The 22,489-nt window shown below is 45.8% G+C and overlaps 1 protein-coding gene across 1 annotated transcript in view; it reads right to left on the bottom strand.

Moving 5' to 3' along the window:
• SLC25A43 (solute carrier family 25 member 43) overlaps positions 1-16,968 on the bottom strand; it is a 37,559-nt gene extending 20,591 nt beyond the window's left edge. Inside the window, exons 1-3 of the mRNA XM_031945029.1 lie at positions 16,446-16,968; positions 6,570-6,811; positions 5,329-5,501 (exon numbers count right to left, since the gene is read on the bottom strand). Of these exons, the coding sequence (XP_031800889.1) occupies positions 5,329-5,501; positions 6,570-6,811; positions 16,446-16,720 (690 nt within the window). The 5' untranslated portion in view covers positions 16,721-16,968. The remainder of the gene's footprint in view (positions 1-5,328; positions 5,502-6,569; positions 6,812-16,445) is intronic.
• Between the last annotated feature and the right edge of the window lie 5,521 nt (positions 16,969-22,489).

The following is a 22,489-nucleotide window of genomic DNA, read 5'->3' as shown; positions in this document are numbered from 1 at the left end:
AGTAGTGAAAGATTTCTATGAACTGATACAGAGTGAAGTCAGTAGGGCCCAAAAAGCAACATACACAATAATTATGAGAATGTTAATAGAAAGGACAAAACCAAACAATTGAAACTGAATGCTGGGAAAACGTATTGACTAAATTTGGCCCCAAAAAGACATGTGGGAAGCCCCTCTCTCCCTTCTTTGCAGAGGCAAGGTGCTACGGATAAGGAACACGGTAGATATTTTTGATGTGTTGATTGAGTTTTATTCAACTGTGTTCCTCCCTCTTTTTTATTCTTTGCTTTAAGGGGTGGTTCTCTGTGAGGGAAAAGGAAGAGGACTACCCCATAAAAGAAATCCTTGTAATCTCCCTGTAACTCCCTAGAAAGCTTCAGCTGTGCTTTGCCATCTGATGGAGCTGCATGGATCTGAACACCAAAGCCCTCTCACTTGTTGGCGAAATCCTGGTACCCCCAAAATGACAAAAGCAGGAAACTCTGAGGAGGGAAAAGGGGGACGATCTCTCCGGATCACTCAATCAATAGACATTGACTAAGTGTCAGGCGCTGTGTTAAGTTCTGGGGACACAAAAGGAAGCAAGGGCTAGCCCCTGCCCTTGTGGACCTCACAATCTGATGGAGACCAAATAAAGCTAACAAAACAAGCAATCTACAAGATGGATGGGAAATAATTAGCAGAGGGGAGTTGCTGGAATTAAGAGGGATTGGGGAAGGCTTCCCGTAAGAGGGATTTTAGTTAGGAATGAAAACAAGGAAAAAATGGTTAAGTCCCTCAGAAAGACTATGTATCCATATGCATTTATCAATGCAATTTTCTCCCCATTTGACAAGCATTTACTGAGAGCTAACGCCCACACTCACAAATAGCGCGACTGTTTGGACCAGAATTGACAAGACTGAATAAATAGCGTAATAACATAACAAGCCATTCTACCTTTGTTCTAAATAAATAAACATATAAGGCGACAGACTGGTCTCCAAACTGCCGCTTGCCGCTCTGGCCTAAGAGAAGTACCTTCCAGGTTACTTCTCTTGGGCCAGGTTTTCCAGGGAGCCAGCAGCTGGACCGCGTCGGAGCGGTAAGACAGTATACTCCAGCAAGTGTGATTTTCCATAGACCATGGCTCTACAGATCCTGCAGGTCATTCTCTGGCTGCCCAGGGCCACTGAGGAAACTCAGCAGGTAGTAGTAGGGGGTGGGAGAGGGGAGGATGGAAATGGTCATGTGGAAAATGACTCCAGATGACCTCGTGGTATCTGGAAGCACAGAGGACACCTTTGGGACTCCCACTGCCTCCTTTCTTTTCCCTACTAGCTCTCTACTGGGTGGAAAACAGTCCGACCTCAGTTGAGATTTCAGAAAATATAGTCCAGATGCGTCCTGTCAGGCTCTGAAGAGACTTACCTGGAACCCTGGTATTGTAGCCTTCTAAAAACAAGCAAATAAACAAATGAAATATTATTGAGATGACCAAAGAATAATTGCTTTGTCAAGTGAATTTTTCTTCCTTTTTTGCTGAGGCAGTCGGGGTTAAGTGACTTGCCTGGGGTAACAATGTTAATATTTTCACTTTTTTTTTTTTTTTTTTTCGCTGAGGCAACTGAGGTTAAGTGACTTGTCTGGGGTCACACAGCTAGGAAGCTATGAAGCTAGATTTGAACTCAGGTCCTCCTGGCCTGGATTTAAACTCAGGTCCTCCTGACTTCAGGACCAGTGGGCTATCCACTGGACCACCTAGCTGTCCCTGTTTCTTTAAATGCCAAGAGAAGTAGCAAGGTCATGAATATTTATGTGCCAGGAACTGTACTAAGTGCCAGAGATGCAAAGAAAGGCAAAAGACTGTCTCTGTCCTTGAGCTCACAAACATATATATGCATATACACACAAATACATACATACATGCATGTATAATATACATCTAGGATAAATTGGAGATGATCAATAGAAGGAAGGCAATAAAACCACGCGGGATTGGGGAAGGCTTCCTGTAGAAGGAAAGAATTTAGGAAGGAAGCCAGGAAATTGAGGAGGAGGAGAAGGAGGAGGAAGAGTGTTCCAAGCATGGGGGGGCAGCCGGTGAAAAGGTTCGGCCAGGAGAAAGCCGGTGTAAGGAATGGTCCCAAAGCCAGTGTCTCTGAATAGAAGAGTTTTGGCAAGGGAGTAAGATGCACTCGGGTGGGAGCAGTGGTGGAGAAAAGAAAGGGACAGATTGGAAAGATATTGTGAAAGTGGAACTGGTAGGATTTAGTAACAGATTGGCCACGGGGGTGAGAGAGAGTGAGGAGTCAGGAATGATACCTCGTTTGGGAGACTGTGGTGTCCTTGAAATAATAGGGACGTAGGAGAGGTCGGGGGGCGGAATAATGAGTCTGGTTTGGGATATTTTGAGTTTAAGATGTCTATGGATCATCTGATCTGAGATCGCCACTAGGCAGTCGGAGATTCGGAACGGAGGTTAGCAGAGAGGTCAGGGCTGGCTAAGTAGATGTGAGAACTACCTTCGTAGAGATGATCACTGGAAACATCACCAGGAGAAACGGTATAAAGGGAGAGGAGGACAGAGCCCTGGGGTCCACTCACTATTATAGGGATACAGATGGAGATCCAGCAAAGGAGACGAAGAAGGACCAGTCAGGGAGATAGGAAGAGAACCAGAAAGAGCAGCCACACAGAAAGGTAGAGAGAAGAAAGTATCACATCAAAGAGGGTAGTCGGTGGTGAATAAGGTTGCAGGGAGGTCAAGAAGGATGAAGACTGGGAAAAGGCCATTGGATTTGCCAATGAAGGGGTCACTGGTAACTTCGGAGAGGGCAATGTTGATTGAATGATGACGTAGGAAGCTGGCCCATAAAGAAGTAAGAAAAGATTGAGGAAAATAAGGGAGAAGCTGGTGCATAGAGAGCCAGCCCAGGAACCACAAAGCCCTGGGTTCAAGTCCTGTCAGCCATATATTTTGGCTGTGTTAACTCCCCAGTGTCTTGGGAAAACTCTTAAGATCCAAGGTTGCATAGGTACAGGATGTCTCCTCACCCAAGTTTTCCCCATTCCATGAAATCACAAGAGTCCCATCCCAAATAACCACAGTTCTCATTTGGCTAATTTAGCTCAATCTCAGAATAATTTTTTCCCTGAGACAATTGGGGTTAAGTGACTGCCCAGGGTCACACAGCCAGGAAGCATTAAGTGTCTGAGGTCACATTTGAACTCAGGTCCTCCTGACTTCAATGCTGGTGCTCTATCCACTGTGTCACCTCGCTGCCCCCTCAACCTCAGAATCTTGAAGAAAACTTTAACAATGGGAAACTGAGGCAAAATCTTGGTAACTGGGGCAGGGCTTTTCCCGTGACCCATTTCCCTGTGCTTAATGACGCCACCAATCTGCAAATGAGTAGTCTGTTTCTGCCAATGAAGAAACTCAAGCTTTCAAAACATATATTAGAAAATGATTTATACTCCCCAAGGCTTCTCCCTTTACAAAAGGACTCAAGGGAGGACCCCTCTACCCAGGGCAGATGGCCCTGCTGCACTGAGAGTGCTGGCTTTTCGGGGACCTCCCCCGGAGTCCTTCTCTGCTGCCCACTGGCTTTTTCCAAGGCTACACGAAGACAGTGCCAGCTACGCCAGGTCTTGCCAAGCTGGGATGGCCAGAGACTCGGAGCTGAAAAGAACCTTGGAGGCGGCCTAAGCCAGCCTCCTGGCCATACAGAATAGGAAGCTGAGGCCCAGGAAGGGGAAGCCATCTGTTTGAGGCCGCCCAGAGGATCCTGGAGCTGGAGGGGCCCTCAGAAGCCGGTGAGCCCACCCCTCTCATTTTACAGAGTAGAAAAAATGGTAGCAAAATGACAGAGCCCTGGGGGATGGTAACAGTAATAAAGATGATGGTGATAATAATAATAACAACAGCTATTAGCGTTTCTAATAGAGCTTTATGGTTTGCAAAGTACTTCCTGTGTTATTTCCTTTGATCCTCAAGAACAGTCCCATAAGGCAGGATCTATTGTTATGATGATGATCTCCATTTTACAGATGGGAAACCTGAGAGAAGTTAAGAAACTTGCTGAGGTTCACACAGCGACTAAGTGTCTGAGGGAGGATCTGAACTCAGGACTTCCTGCCTCCAGGTCCAACAATCTATCTATTCCAACTGGCTGCTCAGGGTAAGAAGGTGACTTGTCCAAGATCATGCACACAGTGATTCAAAGCTGGAAGATACTCCTTCTCAGGGAGAGGAATTAATTTACCAAATAATAACACATAGGATCCTAGTTCTAGAGCTGAAAGGCCCTCAGAGGCCAGTGAGTCCAACCCTCTCCTTTTCCTGAAGCCAGTAAAATGAAGGGACTTTCCTAAGGTCTCACAGAGTCAGGCTTCAAATTCAGGTCCTGATTTCAAATCTAGTCCTTTATCCACCGCACCCTTGGGGGTGGGCTGACGGCCTCTATGTCTGTGACCTAAGGCCCAGCCCGGCTACATGATGAGAGGGGCTCACCACCAGAAAGTCAACAGCGGGCTGATGAATTTGGGGAAGCCACAGTGATCTAAGGCAAGGAAGTAACTGGGCAGGGCCACCAGTGCAACACTCTCAAGGCCAGCCATTGCATTCTGGAGGGGCATGTGTTGCCCAGCTGGTGGCAGTAGCAGCCCTGTATCCTCAGTGGCTTTCTCTCCCTGCTGCAGCCCAGAAACCCGAGGTCTGGAAGTCCGATTCCTCCTGTCACCCAGTGGCCCCAGCCCACACTGTGAGGTAGGTGGATGGTTTGGATCTGTCCCGGTCTCTTTGACCTTGGCCTAGTGACTCCATCAAAAACCCTTCTTGCCAGTCTATCACTTACAGACCTGAAACTCTCTGAGTTCCCTTTTTGTGCCCTAGACCCCTCCGGCAAAGCCCCCAGAATCCTTTTCCCAATAGTGTTTTTAAAGGCATAAAATACAATCAGATTGAAGAATAGACTAGAGAGGGAAGGACTGTGTTCGTGTTCGATCTGGCAGCGGGTCCAATGACTGTTCACATTTGAAAGCAACTCTAAATTTCAGTTTGAGATGAATAAATAAAGCTGTCGTTCCCCCCCCCACACCCCGCCACCCAAGTTAAGTAGACCCCCAAGTCTATCCAAGAATACCAGGGGAAGAGACTTTCTGCTGAGGAGAACGTGTCCAAAATGCAAGGAGGAGCTCACTAATTGGACTCATTGCTTTGCATTCATTGGGAATGGACGCCAGGTCCTTTTGCTAATGGAAACCTGAGCTCGGGAGCCAGCATCTTCAGGAGGCTGGAACCCGTGGACCAAGGCCACCCAAAGAGACACCCCCTCATCCCTTTACCTGCATCTTCCTCTTCATGGTGTCGAAAGGATAGGAGATGGTCTGGGCGACCCCAGCAGCAAGGCAGCTGTTGGCAAAGTTCTGGAGTGGGGAAAACCGATCTTGGCGCCCATTCCAGATGCGATTAAGGTTCACATAAACTAGGAAAGAGCCAGCAGAGAATGGCAGAGCACCTAGATGGTAAAGTTGGGGAGAAAGGCACGGTGAGCTCAGGGACAAACAAAATCCAGTTAAAGATAAAAAAAACCACCTCGGGGAAGCCAGCTAGAGGAGCAGGACTCTGGGGGATGAAGGCAGAGTGCAATTCATATTAGACTCCTGAAAACTACAATGGGAAGCAGGTGATGTACTAGCTATGGAATGAGTATGGAAAACAAGTCACATCTGGGGTTCCAAGCCTCTTAAAGTGAGGAAGTGGACCCATGCTTCCACAGTGGCTCGGGAACCTTCAATGTTGGACACTAGAGCAGAGGCTCACCTATGACAGATCTAGAGCTAGAAGGGACCTCAGGTACCATTCAGGCCATCTCACTCATTTTACAGAGGTGGAAACTAAGGCCCCAGAGCTGAAAGAACTCAGTAATAGCTCGTATTTCTATCCAGCTTTAAGATTTATCAAGCGTTGTACATATATGTGTTTATTTAGCCCTTACAACAATCCTCTAAGGAGGCCGCTATTATTGGTTCCATTTTGCACAGAAGGGAACCGAGGCTGAGAGATCTGATCATTGTGACAGAGCTGGACAGCGCAAGGCTGGATTTGAATGATGGTTTTCCTGATTCTAAGCCCACTGCTCTATCCACTGTAATACCGATGGGCCATCCAGGATCCTAAATTGAGAAGGAACCTCGGAGGCCAGCGGATCCAAGGCCCTCATTTTACAAATGAGGAAACTTAGACCTTGGGAGGTTAAGTGATTTAGCTGAGTCACATAAGCGGTGTGACCCCAAGACCCCCGATTATAGAGACAGTGGTTTTTCCCACGGCACCATGGTACCTCCCCAATGTCACGGAATGACAAAGTTAGAAGGTGCCTTACAAATCCTTTAGACATTTTTATAGTTTATGGGAAACTGAGGCCCAGTGAGGGGAAATAGCCTCTCCAAGGTCACAGAATCAGTTAACAGCAGATCTAGGATTAGAATACAATGCTCCTGTGTTCTCTCCTCTATAAAATACGATTCCCTGGTGGGCCTTCTGCATCATAAGATAGGGTCCGAGAGTTTCTCCTTCAGCTTACCTAGAATGGTGAGGGAAACTCCTCGGTAAAGTGCCAGAAAGCCTTCCTGCTGATAAATAGTACAGAAAGCGTGGCAGATTCCCTTGTAAGACGGTTTCAGCAAGTCCTGCATAATCAACCGAGTTTTGATGACGTCACTTGGGTAGGTGACAATGGTGGCCACCATGCCGGCGAAACTTCCAGCCATGATTGCGCTCGACTGGGAAACGTAACCCAGATCATCCACGAACACCAGTATGAACCTGCGAAGGCAACACAAACAATGGCCAAGAACTCCACTCTACCGTCGGTACCTCATCCCGGCAAGTGGAAGAGAGTGGGAAAAACCAAGAGGGCCACCCAAATATAAGCCGGTATTAGGAATGCCATTACTGATGAGTCACAGATCTAGAGCTGGAAGGGATCTCACAGGCCGTCCGGTCCGAGCCCCTCATTTTACAAAAAGGGAAACTGAGGCCCAGGAGGGGATGGTCCCGTACAGATCTAGATCTAGGAGGGACAGTAGAGGTCATAAAGTCTGACTTTACAGATTAGGAAACTGAGGCCTATGCAGAAGGGCACACAGGTTACTGCTATAATAATAGCCTACTTTCAATGCCAAATAATAGCATGGAGATGAGATTCTGGGTTCAGGAAGGTTGTGAAAGCAGAGGACAAGTTGGCTCAGTTTCTCCCAAGCCAGGAAGGCTTGGAGTCTATCTTGACCCATGCTGTCCTAGGAGAGCAGCCAAGCTTCCAGAACACAGAGGTTCACTGACAGGTGGTCTGCAGGGTGCCAAGTTTCTTGTCCCAGCAAGACCTTCTCCTAAGGAAAAGGGGGTGAGCTCCAGAGAGAGAAGGACCACATTACAGATATTTGAAGTATTGAAAAAAGAGCCTCCCCTTCTCCCCACATTTTACAGAGAGGAAAACTGAGTATCAGGTAGGAGAAGGGACTTGGCTAAGGTCACTTGGAGGATCCCAGATCTAGAGCTAGAAGGGCCCCCAGAGGCCTAGAATTAGTCCAACTCCCTCATTTTACAGAAGAGCAAAGTAAGGCCCAGGGTGGAGAACGGATTTGCTCAAGGTTATATTGCTAGCATCAGAGGCAGAATTTGAACCCAAGTGGTCCATTCCAGGTGGCTCTCTACCTACCATGACCCCACTTAGATTTTCGGAAGATCCTTTAAGTCTAAAGCCTCTTTTGCCGTGACTATCAGCCCTTTCTCACCGACTGGAAGTCTTGGAATGGGGATGGGAGAGGAAGGACTAGATCAGGAGCCAAAAGGCCTCCCTGGATCAAGTCCCAGCTTTGCCTTTGAGCTGTGTGACCTTCAGAAAGTCATTTTCCCTCTCTTGAGTCTTAGCTGCCTCAATTGGAAAATGAGAAGAATGAGAATACCCATACTACCCCAACCTTGGAGGATTGGAGAAGGGGAGGGGGCCAAGGGGAAATAGTCCTGGATTTGTAATCATAAAATGTGGCTGTGAATTTTAGCATTATGGAATCATCAATGTATCCTTTGGAAATCTACTCTTTATAATTCTCAGTTTCCCTGAGTGTTCAAATGAGGGATTGGACTAGCCGGCCTCTGAAGTCTGTCCCAGTTCTAGGCCTAGCCTAGACTTAGGAATATGTGGGGCTTTGGTAAGTTACTTCCTTCCCTGGGCTCCACAGGGAAGTTACAGAGTTACCTCCTCTCTAAAATGAGGCTGTTGAACTAGAGGGCCTTGGAGGCCCTTCCACATCTAGGATTCTCTGGGTTTAGAGCGAGGATCCTGTCAATATAAATAGGAACTCTTCTCATCCACTGACAAAAGGTCCCTTCTCTTCGCCTCTCCTGCTCCCTAACTAGTGAGTTGACTTGAAATGTAATTAAATACCCCCCAACTTTTTTTTTAATGCTATCTTTTGGCTATTATTATTATTTTGTTTTAAGGAAATTCCCCTTGGACAAATAATAAATGTCACAGAGTTCCTCATTTTGGATGGAGCATAAACTTCATCATCGGGGTCTTCCAGGAGAAAAGGAGGAATATTTACTGAGAACTTCCATGGGAGGCCTTCCCCAGCCAAGAAACCTGGGGGAAGTCACTGTGCAAACAAGGCGAGAAAACACATGAAAGGGGTCTAAGGTAGCAAGAGCCATCTCAATATTTTCTGCCATTTGAAAAAGAGGCAATTACCTTTATGGAAAGACAATTTAATTTTCAAAAAGGAAAAAAGACAAGAGCAGAGTAATTTATTGGAAACCAGAGATGGCTGACCCCTTTCCACTCTCTCAAATAAAGGTTCTTTGGCTCTTAAGCCTCTTTACCTTTCTGCTAATTAGTGTATTCTTCTCTCTTCCCTCCTTTCTAAGTTTACCAGGACCACCTTACAATAGAGAGATATGGGGCTGGGCAATCTCAAGGAACCTTTCTGCCTCTTAAAGAGCCAAATAACTTCTTAATCCCTTAAATCATTTTCTCACAGGGCTGGAAATGAGTTACTTTTGTGGGTATCAAATCCTACCAATTACAGAATTGCCTCTTTTAAAAGGTAACCACCCTTTCCCTCATTCACACCTAAAGATTTAATCAGATTGCTTTCAACAGAATTCACAGGAGACCCAGGAGCGGGAATGAATGAGGGCTTAGGCTGAAAGGTAGGCCCATTCTGCTTTGGGTTTCGGGAGAAGGGAGGGGTGGTTTTTGGAGCCTGGGGCACGGCTCAGGGAAAGCTGGCCTGCTGGGTGAGGCTTAGGGTAGAGCCACACAATCAAGGGCCCAAGATTTCACCCAGGTGGGAACTTTTTTCCCCCCATCTAATAGAACAGATGGAAAATCTGACAGAATAGAACCTATAATTTGTTGTCTGAGTCACAAAGAAGTTAAGTGACTTGACTTGCCCATGGTCCCACAGCTAAATGGCAGAGATGGAACTGGAAGTCACATCTTCCTGATTTCAAGACCAGAAATCCATCTGTTCTACTCCAATGCCTAGTGTGAAGATATTACAATAAATTCAAGGGAGATTTATTTTATTCTAAGTATAATGTGAGTAATCAATTGACCCCCTCACTTTCCAATTACAGGATTTCTGGTAAGTCCTTTCATATAAGAAGCTCAGTGCTGAAGGACTTTAGAGAAGGCACTAATGACTAAGGGGAGCAATAAACCAATTGAGAAGCATTTATGTACCATGTACCAGGCACAGTGCTAGACACTGTGGGTATAGAGAAGAAATAAAACAAATGCAAAGTGACACATACAGCAGACCAAGAGAGGGTTCCTCTAGGTGGTACAACAATTAAATCTTTAAGGTCAGGAAGGCAATTCCTTCCTTCCTGCTTTCTTCCTTCCTTCCTTCCCTCCATCTTTCTTCCTTCTTTTCTTTCTTTCCTTCCTTCCTTCCTTCCTTCCTTCCTTCCTTCCTTCCTTCCTTCCTTCCTTCCTCATTCTATTTTTTCCAAACACATACAAAAATAGTTTTCAACCTTGTCCTTTGCCAAACCTTGTGTTCCAAATTTTTTTCCTTCCTTTCTCTCACCCCCTCCCATAGACAGCAAGCAATCCAATATAGGTTAAACATGTGCAATGCTTCTAAACATATTTCCATATTATGCTATAAAAGAAAAATCAGATCAAAAGGGGGAAAACATGAGAAAGAAAAAAAACCAAGTAAACAACCAACCACCACAAAAGGTGAAGATACTATACTTTGATCCACATTCGGTTTCCCTAGTTCCCTCTATGGATTCGGATGGTGAGTCTATTGGAATTGCCTTGAATCAGTAGATACTTTTTCTTCCATACACACAGCTTTGGTCACAATATGCCCTCCGTGCTCTTGCCTAAATCACCAGACATTTCAACTTAACCATCTCATTAAGTCCAGCAAAACCCATCGAGGTCTCTGAAGAGCTCAGGAAACTGAGGCACATAGGTCAAGAAATCTCTCTGAGCTTTGCACACCTACGTGGCTGTTTATGTAGGGAAGGGACATAGAGAGCAGGTGAGGGGAAGGGGAAGGCAAGGAAAGTTTTAGTATTTGCAAACTAGAGTTCACCTTCCTGTCTTTTCTAATAATCACAAAGCAAAAACAAATGGAAACCCCAACTCCCCGGTTTTCCAAAGAATAAGCCCCCCGTTGTCCAGGAAGCCTATCTGATCATTCCAGCTGGAAACGTCTCTCGCTCCTTGGAACTCGTATTGAGTCTTGTTTGTTCCCCTCCTTGGGCATCACTCTAACTGGTACTACTTGTGCTTATGATTGTATTAGCCTTTTAACTGCTGTGCCAGGGTTTGAGTCCCATTTGATTTTGCATCCTCTGCTGCTATTTATGAGGTCTTGTGCATAACAGGTGCTCAATAAAACTTCACGCTGACAGGAACATCAAATAAGTAAAATTCTCCCCCCCACGGTCCTGACAGACAGGATCCTGAGACCCCAACTCATTGTAGAAAATTAAATTAATACGCTAGAGTGTCAACGTTAATTGCGTTAACTTTAATATTTAGGTTCGCAGACATAATGCTGGAAGGGAGACCTGAGAAGTCCATCTAGCTCCCTCTTCTCATTTTGTATAATGACATATTTGCTATGATTGCATCCTGATTTTTTCCACTTCTAGTTCATATATAAAATTCAGCACATCTGCGCCCCACACACTAGGTTCATAGAGAAAAAACTCCCACATAACTATTGGCACCTGCTATTGTTGAGTTGTGTCTGACTCTCCGTGACCCCATTTGGGGTTTTCTTGGCAGAGATACTGGAGTGGGTTGCCATTTCTTTCTCCAGCTCGTTTGACTGATGAGGAAACTGAGGCAAACAGGGGGAAGCGACTTGTCCGGGGTCACACAGCTAGTGAGTCTCTGAGACTATATTTGAACCCCTGTCTTCCTGACTCCAGGCCCAGCATTCATAGTAGCACCACCAGGCCACCACAGGCTGCCAGATAGAGCATGGGAAGGAGCTTCAGAAGCTATCTAGCCGCATCTTGCTTTTACAGAGGAGGAAACTGAGGCCCAGGGAAGGGAAGAGACTTGACCAATGTCACACATAGTATCTTCATATAGAGCTGGAAGAGGAGCTTCGGAGACCAGTCCAATCCTCTCATTTTAAAAAGAAACAGAATCTAAACACTCTGGATTTTGCCGAGGAAACAAGAGTTTCAAAGAACCAAACTGACTCATCCAGTGTTGGCTCAGCAAGGAACTGAATCCCAGAGTTCCCAATGCCAAACCAAAGCTGTTTCCACCACACTAGAGGGCTCCCCACTCTCATTATCCTGTAGGTATCCCCTAGGCCCAGGAGGGAAGGCCTTATTCCACTTTGCCTGCGGAACCTCAGGGCTTCTGGCATGGAGTAGGTGCTATTACCAATTACAAATAGAAACAGGGCCACTAAACTCCACTTGGAAAACCACATTATGAAGAATATGGAAATATGTTTGGAAGAACTGCACATGTTTAACCTGTCCTGGGGAGGGGGGGAGGGAAGAGAGGGGAAAATGGCAACATAAGGTTTTGCAAAGGCGAATGGTGAATCTTTGCATGGATTTTGAAAAAAAAAAGCTATAAAATTTCAAAAAGAAAATCACGTTAAAATGATCTATATTGTAGTTTTCTTCATTTTGTTCCATATTTCCCAATGGCATTTCCGTCTGGTTCATGCCTTTGCTGTTCTGACACCTCGGCTCTGCCCTATGTCACGTGGTGATCTCCATTTCCATGGATTCAATTCTCTCTCTGAAAACGATTCTACTAGGGGCGCTAGATGGCACAGTGGATAGAGTGCCGGACTTGAGTTCAAATTTGACCTCGGACACTTAATGTTTCCTAGATGTGTGACTCTGGGCAAGTCACTTAACCCCAATTGCCTCAGAAAAAAAGCAAGAAATGCAGTTGAGTCGATTTTCCCTATATCATTACCCTTGTTCAGACCGTCATTACCACTCTATTCTAACAGCTTTGTTTACTGGACTGCCTGGTCAGATTACCAATTAAAAATCATCAATTTTGTAATGCCCACTAGGGGGCACCACATATACACAAAGCACTGGGCCTAGAGTCTGGAATATTGCAGGACAAACCCAGACTCAGACCCTGACTAAACTGTATGGCTGTGGGCAAGTCGTTTTTCCCAGTTTCCTCAACTATATACAATGGAAACAAATTATAACAGCACCTATCTCCTAGAGTTGTGAATATCGGATGAGATACTATGTGTAAAGTGCTTAGCACGGGGCCTAGTACGGAGTAAGCAACTGAGACATATTATTCCCTTTTCTCTATTCTCCTCAGCCTGACATTCAAGGCCTGTCATGATGAGGCTTTAAATTTCAGCCTTATTCTCCCATTTCTCCTCCATACTTCCAGTCCCCTGGATATTTTCACTTTCCTACCTCTTCCTGTTTGGTCAGGTCCCTATATTCCCTGTGGTTCTCTCCACATTTAAAATTGAATCCAAACGGGGCCCAGCCATCCCTAGTGACGCCGGATGTAATTCTCTGACTCCTCTGAAATCCCAGATGGACTTTTTTGAGCCCCTCTTCTGACAGTCCTCTTAGTATTAATTAAATGTATACTTGTCAGCCTCCTAGATTATTAGTACGTTTTAAAATGTTTCATGAAGCTGAAAGCAATACATACTAGTAGTAGCAGCTGCTGCAGCAGTAGTAGCAAGTACTAGTAATAGTAGTGCTTCGAGGCAGCCAGGTGGTGCAGTGGATAGAGCACCAGCCCTGAAATCAGGAGGACCTGAGTTTCAATCTGACCTCAGACACTTAGCACTTCCTAGCTGTGTGACTCTGGACAAGTCACTTAACCCCAAATTGCCTCAGCCAAAAAAAAAAAAAATTATTTCCCTGGTATCCTGTGCATAATTAGGCCAAGGGAGGACGGCCTGCATCTGTAACTTCCTAGATGTAAGGAATTGCCTCTCTCAGTGCTTCCTCACCTGGGCTGTTACTTTAAGACACTAAGAAGTTCTGTCAGGCAGCCAGTGGGTGTCAAGAGGTGAAGACCCCCTGCCTCTCCTAGCAGAAAAGCGCTCAATGAAGAATTCGATTCAATTATGAACAATCATGACGTTTCTACCACGCGCCATTGGGCAGGGGATAAAACAACAGCCGGCTTTTATTTACTGCTTCTTTAAGGTTTACCTTGTCACCTTATGATGAGCTCTTGGATCTCCCAGCATTCCCGGGTGGTGCTCCTGCCACCCCCGATTTATAGATGACTAAAACTGAGCCTGATGGGATAAGTGATTCACTGTAGCTAGTGTCTGAGGGCATCTCTGGACTCAGGTTTTCTCGACTCCAGATTCAATTCCTGCTCTATCCATTGAGTCACCCGCTCGCCTCTCTATCAGTAACCTTCGCTTGCTAGCTTAGACCCATTTTTTTTGATGCAATCAGGGTTTTATGATGTCATGGTCCTCTCTGAGAATGAAGGAGGAACAACAACCTCCGTGAGTGGGAACTGTCCGACTGAGAACAGGGCAACAGCTTCCTTCCTTCCTTGCTATTTTGGGGTTCACTGGCTAGCTTTCTTTCTTAAGGACCGGGCCTTAAACTCAAATCCCGCTGGCTTTCCGCCTTGCTCAACAAAAAGTCCCAGGCCAACCCCACTTGGGCTTTGTTTTGGCCTAGAGCTCCTCAGAGTGAAAGTAAATCGCAATTATTGTGGTTTGGGGGCAGAAACCCTGAGGGTTTTTCCCTCCCCGACTTTTTTATTCCTTTTTTATTGACTTACTCACTTTCTAGCTTATTTAACAAGCAATTGCCTCAGTCAAACTGAGACCTGTGGAAGACTTTAGTTAAACCTCATCTGATCATTAATGGGGTCCTCATTCACTCAGAGATAGCAGTCATTTCCGCTTTGGCCAGAAACCCTGAGGATCTCCCCCTCTCAGATTCACTGATTTATTTATTTTTTTCGGATTAGGCGAAAGATTCTTTGCCTCCCTGGCTCTAATCACTGAATGTGTGTTGCTTCTATCAAACTGAGACCTCAGCTTAAAAAGGCCAAGGCCTTCCATTTCAGCCAAGGCCATCTTGATCTAGAGCTGGCCACTGGACTCAGAAGGCTTTGCGGGGGGGGTGGGGGGGGGGGAACCGTGCACAGCCCTCCCTCGCTTAAATCCAACTCGCTTGCATCACCTCCTGGATGAGAATGAATCTGCCTCTACAAAAAGGAGCTTCTATCTTAACGGAGTAATACTGCCCTGTCCGGGAGCGGAGTATCTAATCATTTGCCAAATACTGCTGTTTCTGCCTTCTGTTTGGTAACTTCTGTTCTCCCCCTGTTCAGGCTCTAATCACCTCATAGATGAACCACTGAGACAGCTTCCTAAGTGGTCTCTCTGCCTCAAGTCTCTCCCCACTCCTTATCCTTTTTCCAAAAGAGGTTTTTTTTTTTTGGGGGGGGGGAAGCAGCTAGATGTCATGGTTCTCTCTGGTGCTCTGGATAGAGCACCACTCCTTAAGTCACAAGGATCTGAACTCAGATACTTAAAGCACTTATTGTCTGTGTGACCCTGGGCAAATCACTATACCCTGATTGCCTCACTAAAAGTGTGTGTGTGTGTGTGTGTGTGTGTGTGTGTGTTTATTTATTTCCCCCCTTGAAGGGCAGGTCTGGCCTCCTCACTCTCCTCCTACTCCAACAAACTCCCCTACTTCCTTATTGTATCCAGGATCAAATAGAAACTCTTTGAGTACTTACAGCCCAGCCTATTTTCTGAGGCTTATTTTACATTAATGGCCTTCCAGCCCTTGATACTCCACCTCCCATCCCTGACTTTGGACTAGTGGTCCTTTACCCCAGGAATGGAGTCTCTCCTCACCTCTGGCTGGGGGAATCCCTCACTTCCTTCAAGACTCAGGTTGTCTTGAAATTTCTAGTGCCCTTTCTCCCTAAACTACTGCATATGGATTTTATTTTTTAAAATTAATCTGTATCTTTGACTATGTGCAAGAGAATGGGATCCTTCAGGGCAGGGTTGATATTTGTTGCTGTTCGGGCCTGCCAGACTTTCAGTGACTCCATCTGGGGCTTTCTTGCCAAAGCCACTGAAGTGGATGGCCATTTCCTTCTCTAGCTCATTTGACAGTTGAGGAAACTGAGACAAGCAGGGTGAGGTGACTGGCCCAGAGTCAGCCAGCTAGGAAGTATCTGAGGCTGGATTTGAATTCAGATCTTCCTGACTTCAGGCCCGAGTCACCTAAGTGCCCTAGGGCTAATTGATTACTTTTTTTTTTTTTTTTTTAAGTTTGTGGATTTTGTAAATGTTTTCATCCACAGGAAGATCCAAACAGATCCACCATAATTCTTTAAATCAAACCCTTCATTGTTTTGTCAAGGCCTTGGGGGAGTCTGTGCCTGGCTCGAAAAGACAAAATATAAAACTTGGAAAAACTCGGGAAAATCGGAGCCACAGACGGAGTTTAGGGCCCGGAAATAGTGCTCACACTGTCTTTTAGGGAGCCGAGCTGCACTCTGAGCCCCGGGAAGGGGCGTGAGGATCCCACCTCCAATGCTCATCAGCTTCGTCACCCCGGGCCAGTGATTTCAGCACTCTGGACCTCGACTTCCCCTTTTGTCAAGGAGGGGGTGGATCCGTAGGATCCTCGTGGGCGAGGGCTCCGTGGGAAACTGCCCGAGTCATCACTTGCCCCTCCCCTGGGCTTCGGTCTCCCAAGGTGTCGGGAGATTAAACTGGAAGTCCTCCGCGTCCCTCCCGGAGCCAAATCCACGATCCCAGCGAGGCGCTCCGAGAGGGCTTCGGCAGAAGGAGCCGAGGGCCGGCGCGCCCCGCCCCCCCCTCCCCGGGGGTCCCGGCCTTCAAGCCCGGCCTCTGCCCTTCCCCCAACTCCGCCCGGCTCGGCCCGCTCCGGCCTCCCTTACTTGCGGTAGGCAGCCAGCTGCAGCACGCTGTAGGGGAAGAGGCGCAGGCACGCCACGCCGTTGCCCTTCCACAGGGCCCGGGGCCCTTCGGTGCGCCACACGCTCCGGCAGGCGGCCCACGGGCCCCGCGGCTGGCCCGGGCCCGCGCCCACCTGGGCCCGGACGGTGGCGAGCTCCAGCGGGGCCGTGAGGCTGAGGCTCAGCGCCCCGGCTAGGCCGGCGCACACCAGCCGCTGGCCGCCCGTCAGCCGCCCGTCTCGTCGCCAAGTGACCATCGCGGTGGCTCGCGGCCGCGGGGCCCGGGCCCCGGTTCCGGCCCGCCGCGGGCTCCGGCAGCGGGGACCCCCGGCCCGCCCCACCCCCACCCCCCCGGGCCCTGGAGCGCCCCGCGCAGCGAGCCGGCCGGCGGCAGGGAAGGCGAAGGGGAAGGCCCGGGGCGGGGCTGCAGCTGGGGCGGTGGCCCGGGAGCGGGGGCGCGGCCCTCTTTCCCTTCGGGCTGGCCGGACGCCAGCCTCCCGTCCCTCTCCCCACACAGACTGACGGCCCCCACCCCCGTCCCTAAGCCGGACCCCGGCGTTCCGGCCGGACGAGAAAAAAAAGCCAAGCTCGCCGAAATCCCTCTTTCTCCTCCCCGTCTTCCATCGGTGAGAAATTTCTTCATTTTAAACCAAACGCTCTTTTATCCATCAACAGACATCCATTAAGCATGAAAACCATCCATCCGATCTACATTTATTTTTATTTTTATTTTTTTGCGGAGGCATTTGTGGTTGTGACGTGGCCGGGGTCCCACGGCTAGGAAGCGTTAAGTGTCTGGGGCGAGATTTGAACTCAGAACCGGTGTTCTATCCGCGACACCAACTAGCTGCTCCCAACATCCATTTTTTTTTTAAAAAAACATTGCAGGATCCATTGTGAAACGGTCAGATTCTGCTGGTTACATCTCCTTTAAAAAAAAAAAAAAAAAAAAGCTTTTATCAAATTTAAAAGGACAGGGCCCCAGGGAGGCCCCTACTGAACTTTGTGTTCTTCGGAGTCTTTTGGAGATTTTTATGGCTATCTCTTCTTTCTCTTTTTTATTTCCCCTTTGTCCCTTTTCTCCAGGCTCAGGGATCAACTCCCCCTCCCACCCACCCCCTTTTTTTTTCAAAGATCTTCCTTTGGGGAAAAAATAATCAAGCAAAATAACCCCATACCTTGGCGGTTTCTGAAGCCTTATCTCAAGGCGCACCTTTGTCCATTGCCGCCTCTCGGCCAGTCAGAGATGTCTCTCTGTCCCACAGAAGAGATTTTAAATTGATTTTCTTTTTGTTGGTTTGTATTTTTTGCTAAGGCCCTTGGGGTTAAAGTGACTTGCCCAAGGTCGTGCAGCTAGTAATTATTGAGTGTCTAAGGCTGGATTTGAACTCAGGTCTCCCTGACTTCAAGGCCAGGTCTCTAACCGCTGAGCCATCTAGCCACCCCCTAAATTGATTTTCTTATGAACCTAATAAGCATCAACAAACATAAACCCACCAGTATGCTGAAAACAAAATAAGGTGATTATAGATGATATCAAGAACTCGTCATCTATTATTTTATTTTTGAAAAGTATATTAAATTTTACACAAATGATTTTCATGTGTATATTTGCATTTGCATTTACATGATTTCACATGTATTATTGATATAATGCTTGCCTTCTCACTGGGTTGGGGAGGGTCTGGAGGGAGGGAGAGAGACAACTTGGAACTCAAAATGGAAGAAAAAGAAGGTTAAAAATAAATTTTAAACCCCCAAATTATATTAAGCATGAAAAGCATATTAAGTTTAAGGATGGAATAGCCCCCTCTTTGTTCCCTCTTCTGAGCCTCTTTTTGCCTAGAATCTCAGCTGGGAGGAACTTCGACCAACCTCTTCATTTTACAGAGAAGAATTCAGGTTCAAGAAAAAGACTTAGCCAAAGTCACATGAGGGATCTTTGGAAGAGATTCCCAGAAGCCTCTAGTCCCATTCCCTGTCCCCTCCACATTCACATCATCTTATTCCAACATGAGAAAGTCTAGGTAGGAAACCTGTCAAAAGCAGCTAATCAATCAATTGATCAATACATATTTATTAATAAATATCTCTTTTTATGCCGTACACAGTGGGGAGAAAAAATTAGTTTCTGCCCTCAAGGAGTTCCTATTTGAGTCAATTAATGAGGTGCATTTAAGGGTAATGGAAAAAGGGAATGCATTAGCAGGGTGGGGGGGGGCCCAGGAAAGACCCCTATAGCAATGGGTTTTGATCTGAGTGAGTCAGAAGAAACCAGGGAAATTGAAGAGGTGAAGGTGGAGGGGGCAGACAGGGGCCAGGCTGGGGGGCAAGAGAAGGGGGGCAGGAAGGAAGGGGGTGGAGCGTCCTAGGCCTGGGGAGGGCCTATATAAAGGCGATGAGAAGGGCTTTGTCTCTGCCTGGATCTCTGTCACTGTGTCTGTGTCTCTCTGTGTCCCTCTCCCTCCTCTCTCTCTCTCTCACACACACACAAACCAGGAATCACAGCCCAGTCAGGATGGATGCTGGAGTGTGATGGAATAAGGTATCATGAGAAGACTGAAGGGTAAGCCTATTGATGATGGCAGGATTCAAACACAAGACTTCTGGCATATAATCAGTGTTCTTGGTTACTCTGCAGCTTTATTTAAGATGGACTTAGTAGCCAGTGGGGAAAAAGGGACAAAGAAGTGCTTAAAGGGATTGGCAAAGACTCCTGGGTAGGCCCAGGGTAGGGCTGCCAAAGAACCCAGAGGCAAGTGAGAGCTGGAGCACATTGGCTCCTTTTTGCTGCAGAGTGGTCCAATATTCTTGCAGTGTGTTGTGTTTTTTTTTTTTTTTTGGGGGGGGGGTCAGAGTTCTGCCAGTACTTTGGTGAAGCTCAACCTTAAATGAATCACATTGAAAGAGCTCTTTGACGGGAGAAATGTTTGAGTGACTGGGGATAAAACCCATTCATCCTGGAGTGTTTGGGAGAGGAGTGAGTCACATCCAGAGTTCTGGGTTTGGGAGATCTGGGGAAAATTGCACCAAGCTACTTCTGGGAGTCACCGGGACTGGAATCCACCACCACCTCTAAGGGGGCCCAGAGCAAGCCTCGGGCTCACCCACTCCTTAGCACCTTACCTTCCTCTGGGTAAAATAAGTCCAGATGGTCTCTAACTCCTTCCTGCTCCCTGAGAATTCAATTTGCTCATCTTGCTAATAGAACTAAGTAGGTTAAAGGTTCTGCCTGGGATTTCCAGCAAACCCTTTTAGATTGACTTACATACCCCAGGGGCTCACTGCCAGGATGTTTCATTGTTTGGTGCTGTTTTCTTAACAAATGGAGATTAAGGGTAGGGGCCCCAGGAAGGGAGAGGGCTTAATTATTGAAAAGAGTTGACTGCTCTTGAGTTAGGAGGTGCCTGTCTGTTATTTAATGTGGGGAGCTCTGCTAATCATCAGAAGGCCTATGCAGCTAGGCCATTTCTCTGGTTACAGGTTTCAGGGGATCCTGAATGATTTCCACTTCTGAGTCGAAGACTCCTTATTTCTGTCTTTTCTGAAACTTCCAGATTTAGTACAATATTTGGTAAGTGGTAGGCACTAAAGGGAGGAATGAATGAAGGACTGGATGAAAGAGCTTGTTAAGAGCTTTCTGTAGGCCAAAAGAAGAAAAAAAAGTTTTTGAAAGCAACTGTAGCTAAGGGTATGAGACCTGATGTGGACAGAGGAAGGGAGGGAGGGAAAAAGAAAGGGAAGAAGGGTAAGAAGAAGGAAAGATGAGAGGGGGGAAGGGAGGAAGGAAGGGAGGGAGGGAGGAAAGAAAAGAAGGAAGGAAGGAAGAAAAAGAAAGAGGAAGGAAGGAAGGAAGAAAAAAAAAGAAAGAAAGAAAGAAAAAGAGAAAGAAAGAGAGTTTCCCAACTGATCAGTTTGGGGCAGCTCTTACCGAGGTTATTGTTTGTCCTTCATTCTGGAAGAGATCTCATCAGGGACGTGATACCATGACTTGCAAATAAATTGGATTTAAGTGGGGGAGAACTGTGCAAGATCACCTGCCTCCCTTTTCCCCCAGAGCCATTTGGGTCCAGTGGCCAGATATGGATCAGTATGACTGAGACAAACAACTGTAGACCAGACTCTCCACTAAGTGTGTGTGTAATACACAAGCAGTTGCTGCCCAGCCTGGGGCCTTTTCATTCTGAAACAGGAAGACAACAGAGGGGAAACTAAAATTGAAAAGAGGTGGCTTGGGAAAAGGGTTTGTTTGGAGATGGCCAGGAAGTCTCATTGCAATTATATATGATTATAAACTTTTGCTCCTGTATAGGAGATAGGCACTGGATTTAAGATTTCACTGTCGTAGGGAAATCCCAGGTAACTCTGAGAGGTTATGCTGTTTGCTCAGAGGTCACACAGGAAGTAGGTCTTGAATCTAGGTCTTGCTTCCCAGGCCTCTGTTTACAAAGCCTCTTGGGTTTCATAGCTCTTGTGAAAGTCAGTGTGGATCATTCTTATCCAACATTTTATACAGCTGGCGCAGTTATTTATGATCGATTTTCCATTAGTTGCTTTTATTTTTTTCCTTGGTACTTGGAGATTTTAAAAAATATTTTTAAATTTTATTATTTTTTATTAGCTCTTTTTATTTTCAAAACATATGCATGGATAATTTTGCAAATCCTTGTATACCAAATTTTTCCCTCCCTGCCCCCCCTTCCCTAGATGACAATTAATCCAATATATGTTAAACATGTTAAAAATATATGTTAAATCCAATATATGTATACATATTTTCCCCCACATCCCCTCCAGTATTGTCATTATCTTTTCCTGTCATCTTAGCCAATCTGAGAGATGGGTTGTCTTAATTTGTATTTCTCTGATCAATAATGATTTGGAGCACCTTTTCATACGCCTAGAAAATGGTTTCAATTTCATCATCTGAAAATTGTCTGTTTATATCCTTTGACCATTTATCAATTGGAGAATGTTTTGATTTCTTATAAATTTGAGTCAATTCTTTATGTATTTTGGAAATGAGGCCTTTATCAGAACCCTTGAATGTAAAAGTGTTTTTCCAGTTTATTGCTTCCCTTCTAATCTTGTCTGCAGTAGTTTTGTTTGTACAAAAACTTTTTAACTTAATATAATGAAAATTTTCTATTTTGTATTCAGTAATGATCTCTAGTTCTTCTTGGGTCACAAATTCCTTCCTCTTTCACATATTTGAGAGGCAAACTATCCTATGTTCTTCTAATTTGTTTATAATATCACCCTTTATGTCTAAATCATGAACCATTTTCGACCATATCTTGTTAGGTGTGGGTCGATGCCTAGTTTCTGCCATAATCATTTCCAATTTTCTCAGAAGTTTTTGTGAAATAGTGAATTCTCATCTCAAAAGCTGGGGCTTTGGGGTTTGTCAAACATTAGATTGCTATAGTCATTGACTATTTTGTTCTGCAAACCTAACCTATTCCACTGCTCAACTGTTTTATTTCTTAGCCAGTATCAAATGGTGTTGATGACCACTGCTTTATAATATAGTTTTAGATCTGGTACAGCTAGGCCACATTCATTTGTATTTTTCATTAACTCCCCTGACATTCTTGACCTTTTGTTCTTCCAGATGAACTTTGTTATTATTTTTTCTAGATCTGCAAAATAATTTCTTGCGAGTTTGATTAGTATAAGTGAATAAGTAGATTAATTTAGGTAGTATCGTCATTTTTATTATATTAGCTCAGCCTACCCATGAGCACTTGATGTTTTTCCAAGAGATTAGATCTGGCTTTATTTGTGCAGAAAGTGTTCTGTAGTTGTGTTCTTATAGTTCCTGACTTTCCCTTTGCAGATAGACTCCCAAATGTTTTATATTATCAAAAGTTATTTTAAATGGAATTTCTCTTTGTATCTCTTGCTGTTGGACTTTGTTGGTAACATATAAAAATGCTGATGATTTCTGTGGATATATTTTGTATCCTGCAACTTTGTTGAAGTTGTGAATTGTTTCTAATAGTTTCTAGTTGATTGTCTAGGGT

This window comes from Sarcophilus harrisii, chromosome X, assembly GCF_902635505.1.
Source record: "Sarcophilus harrisii chromosome X, mSarHar1.11, whole genome shotgun sequence".
NCBI lineage: Eukaryota > Metazoa > Chordata > Mammalia > Dasyuromorphia > Dasyuridae > Sarcophilus > Sarcophilus harrisii.
Note: the sequence above shows the minus strand (reverse complement) of the source record. Positions and strands in the feature narration are given on the sequence as shown.